The sequence below is a fragment of the Aplysia californica genome, unplaced genomic scaffold, assembly GCF_000002075.1.
Source record: "Aplysia californica isolate F4 #8 unplaced genomic scaffold, AplCal3.0 scaffold00212, whole genome shotgun sequence".
Classification (NCBI taxonomy): domain Eukaryota; kingdom Metazoa; phylum Mollusca; class Gastropoda; order Aplysiida; family Aplysiidae; genus Aplysia; species Aplysia californica.
In genome coordinates, this window is record NW_004797482.1 from 1,037,951 (window position 1) to 1,043,840 (window position 5,890).

Below are 5,890 nucleotides of genomic sequence, written 5' to 3' on the forward strand. Positions count from 1 at the left end.
CTCATCAACATGCTTGCAACACTTTATATTATCTCACGTCTTGGGAGTTAAGACAAGAGAGGGCCCTCTGGACCTCTCTACTTTATCTATCCACTTGATTTAAATGTCGTTTGAGTTTGACAGGACTAAAAAAAAGCCCACATTCTGCAGTTTAAGTACATGGACTGATAATATCAATTGGCTTTGAATTGTCATTTCCGTAATATTGGCGTGTATATATGTGGTATAGCAGTTACGTGTTTTACCAAGAGTCAGACAATCCAAGTTCAATTCCCGGGGTGTATTTACATTGAGTTCAGAATCTTGGTCTTTCTGCATTGTGTCCCTCAGCCTCTCGGCCCAGGTTGGCCGTAACAGGCAGTCGTAGCCCGCCTCTTAATTAAATAATTGTGTTGATGGGGGTGTAGCATACACTACATTTAATGGAAAAGTATCACTTTTGTTCTATACTTGATGCCTCACAAAACAAGAAATTGTCTCAAATCTCAGACTTGATTCTCTCATGTCGTAGAAGACCTCTCCACTCACTCCATACCAACACTCAACACTTCGCTCTTGGGCAAACAAGGTCACACGGACCAACCGACGTACACATCCACAACCAACTTTAAACTGTTCTTAATAATAACAACAGGACTTACACTGGGCTTTTTCTATGCCTCTGTTGACTGTGTCAGACACCCTCAGAGTGCAGACTCCAGGTCTTTCCAGAGGCCCAAAGTGTCCATCCAATCAGGATCAAAGAGACACTTCAGCTCACCAGACCAGACCAAAGAGACCGCTGCATGCATGAGCCCAGAGTATAAACAACCTTTGAGAAGTTCAAAGTTTGAAACACATACAGATGATAAGCATAAGGCTAGAGAAAACACAAAAGGCATGTTTTAAAATATTGTAGTATTATTTTCATTTATTTTTCTTTTCATAATCTTAGACTATTTTCTTCCAAGATGCTCGTTTCATAGAAAATATTCATATCATTTGTAATACATGTATTATTCCACGAGGTACAGTCGTAAATGGTGGTGATAATGATGGCGATGGCGATGATGAAAATGATAATGATGAATAGAAAATAAGATAAAAACTGGCATGTAACTAATGATAAACAAAGAAAAAAGGAAGAAAGTTGCCTGAGCCACAGAGTTTGTTTAAATAGATCGTCTGGATAGACAGAACAATATGTATAGCCACCTAGGGGGGAAAGTACTTGCCCCATAGAACATTATGTCATAATGCTTTATTGCAGTCATCAATGACCATCGTCTCAGAAAGTTTGCAGACACATTTTGGAAAGTGTTGGCAAACAAAATGTCAGCACATTAAAATTTGACTTTTCATACAGGCGTTTCAGCCCTCGTCAAAAAAAAAAAAATCTCTGTAAATGTAAAGCTGAAATTTACACAGCTTTGTATTCGGTCAGGGGGAACTTTTGGTTAAAAAAAAAAAAAAAATGGAAGACCATGTCGGGCACAATAAATAACTGAATTTTTTCAACAGTGTTAGAATTTCTTTGAAACAGTGTTAGGATTTCTTTGGGCAGAATAACATAGAGCAAGAGAGAAAGCTATAAATGAAGCAGTCACGGCAGATAAGCGTAGGTATATGGTGTGCAATATTAGTCAACAAGCAAGCATAGGACAGGGCAGAAAGTTACGAGTGACAAATCATTCGAACTTTCTGAAGAAGACGGTGCAAGCACAACAAAAATAGCAGAGATCAACACTACGAGCTACTTAGTCAGGTGTTAGCTACTTAACAGATTGTGAAATCTAAAATCATTTTTTTTTTAAGATGACAAACACTTCTTATTTGGTGCAAGTCTACAAAAAAAAAAAGAAAGAAAAAAAAAAAGAAGTTTCCACACACAAAAAAAGTATTAGATGATTACAACAGGTAACTACAGAATACCAGTATAAATTTCTGATCTATAAGCAACCGATATTCGACTACCAGTTGTACTATCACACAAGATTAGGTTAAAAAAAACCCTACAAACAAACAATTTCATTACTGCAAACAGAGAAAGAGGCGAACACTGCATTGAGAGCGGTGACAGCTGTCTCCAGGTATCGGTGGGTCTCAAAGGACGCCGCATGGTCCCTGTATTAGCAGCAAACATTTAATAAAATGTTCCACTGTTAAGAGACCTGAGCTGTTTCACTCGCGAGTGTACAAATGATCTTCTGCTCTTTGTTTCCAAGCGGTGGCTGCACAGGTGGCAGGCCTGTGAGGTTCATGCTTCATGCTTATGCATGCAAAGCGGAAGACAGATGGGTGGATTGATAAACAAAGTAATCAGGCAAAGGCAGAGAATGACTGAGACAGACAGAGACAGTTTGGGGTGAGGGAACAGATGGATGGGGTGTATGAACATGCCAATGGCATATAAAAAGGAAGTTAATGTGGACGGGGTCCTAGAATTAATCACAAAAGGTATATCATCAGATTTGGTTAATCTTTCTTACCAAGACAGATTGACAGAGAAAGAGAAAAACAAATAGCATGCCAGGGATAGAATGAAAGTAGGGTGAAGTAAAAGAAACGGCGTGCGTGCCTACGAAACTAAAATTAACAAAATGATAGAAAAGAAGCTGGCGCACAACAAAATGAAAACCAAAGTCCAACACGAAAAGATCACAGACTATGCAAAGTTTCAGATAATATACAGCGAGATATGTACAGCCTTCATGACTCTTGCCATTGTGGTGGCGTTCTACAACACCAGAATATGCAATGACCTCTCTTTCGAGAGGACAGAATGGAGAAGCATCAAACTGCTTCAACAAAGTGAAGCCTAGGTATGATGAACTTGGTGATGGTAAAAATGACATGATCCTTCAAATGAAAGCATGGACGATGAAAATGTGAAAAATGGCCGATTGTGAATAGGTCGATGAAATTGATATAATGTTTTCCTTCTGCGAGTGAAAAGGAAAGTTGGCAGTGACAGAGCAAGTGAAGGGTGGGATATGAAACAGGCACAATAGGAGCCGAGTCAAGTCAGCAGATACATGCAAAAACTTTGGTAGAAAAATTTTCGTTTTGGTAGAATTAGAGAAATGTGACTGTCAACAACATCTTTGTTCATCAAACAACAGGGGCCTAAATGTAAACTTACAGAATGTGATTAAGTTAATGACTCCTTTACAAAAAGCCCTGAAAACTTCCAGCTAGTCATTTCATTTGGAAAAGTAGTCTGCTTTCTATGCTTTCATAGGCTGAACAATCAAATGTGGATCAAAATTTGTAACTTAAAGTTGAAATGAAAATAAAATAAACAAAACTCACGACACAATGAATGGATGAAGAGTAATGTTTTGGTCCAAAACCATGAGTGAAACTTGACCAAGTCAACAGGGAAACTTGACAATGTGATGACTAGCATGTGTGATAGTAACGCAGACCCCTTCATCAGGGGCTTCATCCTTGTTACTGATCAGACATGCTAGGAGTTCAATGATTCTTTGAACAAGCTGCCATATGAAGAAGTGGGCTATTGTTTTCAAGTAAGAATGCTAATATGATTCATCAACAAACATTCAATCTGAAAGACTTGATTCATCTCCAACGAGAGACGTTTTGTGTTGTTGTCGTCCTATGTACAAGAACGTGGAACTGCAACAAGTTTTCATAAAAATTCTTCAAGTCAACAAGGCACAGACACAAATGTCTGTCCACAAAACAGAACAAGGTAACAAACTTACAAAGGGGGGGGCCACTGACAAAAAGAGAAATGAAAACACCTTGAAACAATTTAGACAGAAAGTAGGCACACTTTAAAGATTTTCTTTGATTCACAAGTAAGACTGAGAGAATGAGTGTTAACTTCTCAGTTTCTCCAAAAAGTGAGGGACAACTCAATTTTTCCTAATTTTTAATCCGTAACACTTAAATTTTTAAATTAAGGAAACTAGTCAAAGGTGAACACAGATAGAAACTTCAGAAAACTACTAAATTGACAAATTTAAAGAAAAGAAAAAGCTGTTGGGAAGGGTTGGTTGAGTGGGAACCAAGCACAGTAAGTTTAAACCATGGGGGGGAACAAACATTATGACGTGGCCAGAGGCCGAAACACAGCAACTGTGGAGGTCATTTCTGCTGGAAGCCCTGCAGGCAACAACAAACCATCGAGTCAACAGTAACAAGAGACACCTGGCAACAACTATAAGATCCACATCAGAACTGACTTCTGTCAATTTACAGGTAAGAGTACTGAGCACTCTTTTCTTCTGCTCGATTCAAGAACACAACTTTCTGATAGAGTGGGAAATATCAACAGGGGAAACAGAACAACATGAGGGTTGTTCTTCATTATTATGCTATCACCACAGCTACCTTCCTCTAAGAGAGAGGACACATCCCCAAAACATTTCAAAATATCACATTCATTCATTTTCAACATGGCATTAATTATACCAACAAGAAAATTTGAATTGATTGCTCTATAAATGAAAGAAGTTTCTATAAAAATTTTAAACAGTGAAAAAGAGAAGAATTCAGTCTGCAACAGACTACAGTATCAACAAGTATGCGAACAAACATTTCTCTTTGATCAGCTCTCTTTAGAAGTTTTGATATCACAAGTTCAACAGAGTTTTACATATGCATACTCCACATACCACAGATTTTTTCTTTTTACTCACACATACACACAGAGACACTCCACACTCAATTTACATCACTATATTACTGGCACTCCAGATAATATTATTTATGCTGTACAAGAGTCCCCAAATATTTACAGTACTCGTTCACTACTCAACAAAGTAACAGACGGAGGGCAGCAACAAGATGTGGAGGGGGGAGGGGGGTTGGGGTCAGGGGCTTTGGACAAATGGCACCATCAAGGCAAACCATCAAATGGGACTGCAGTTGCTGCTAGTCGGACTCAGTTTCTCAGAATCGCTCGTGAGGATCTCGTCTCCGGAATCCGCTCCCTTCTCCCCATTCAGATCTTTCTCAAAGTCCAGAAGCTGTCCCATGAAGGTGAAGTTTGGCGAAATATTGGGCTTGCAGTGTTTCACATGGTCATAGGCTCGATTCAGCGACATGCTCTGCCGGCTCATCAGATAGGCGACAGTCACCGTCACTGAGCGGCTGATACCCGCGAGGCAGTGGACCAGGACTCCTTTCTTGTTGTTGCGTGCTTCGTCTGAGGGAGACACAAACAAAATTCCACTCTCAAAACAATTGCTTAAAACAAGGTAGAATAAGACCATAAACATGCATGCTGTTAATAGTCTCCCTTCCAGAGATACAAAGATAAAGGGCATTATTATAATTTAATAAGACCATGAACACAAACACCGTTAATGTCCCCATTCCATAGATATAAAAATATTTCCCTTGATACATGCAAGACGAATGATATAACAAGGGATAACAAAGGACAAAAACAGTGGGTTGCTCTCCATGTTAATTCCATGCCAGGTGATCATGCCACGTCGTCATGAGATCACGGCTGTTGCCATCTCTGGGAACTGCACTAGGACTCTCAACAACTTTTTTTAGTGTGTTAATTCGGGATAATGATTATAGCAGGGACCTTCACCTTCATCATGCTTCCACCATAACCACTTTCATATTTTCAGAAAAGGGTAACATTCACCAAACACACATGCCAACACAATTACATTAATGTTAATGCCACAAAACACAACTTTTTTGTGCATTGGAAATCAGTTTTGAAAACAAAAAAACCCACTTCATGCATTTTTACAAAGCATACCAAAAACAATTACACGATTGTGTAATTACATTCTTGTCGCTTTTAATTTAAAAAAACAAATAAAACCAAACTGTAAGTAAGTATAACACTACAAACTCTCGATCAAATATAAAGCAACTAATGGGTCTGCAGAGAGACCGATGCACCCCCACCCCCCAC

At 38.9% G+C, this 5,890-nt stretch overlaps 1 protein-coding gene across 2 annotated transcripts in view; it reads right to left on the reverse strand.

Moving 5' to 3' along the window:
* Window positions 1-888: 888 nt before the first annotated feature.
* The window catches only part of LOC101846654 (dual specificity protein phosphatase 6), a 12,768-nt gene continuing 7,766 nt past the window's right edge, over window positions 889-5,890 (reverse strand). For both annotated transcript variants that reach the window (XM_005099415.3, XM_005099414.3), the window contains one exon: window positions 889-5,155. In XM_005099415.3, the coding sequence (XP_005099472.1) occupies window positions 4,860-5,155 (296 nt within the window). In that variant the 3' untranslated portion in view covers window positions 889-4,859. The remainder of the gene's footprint in view (window positions 5,156-5,890) is intronic.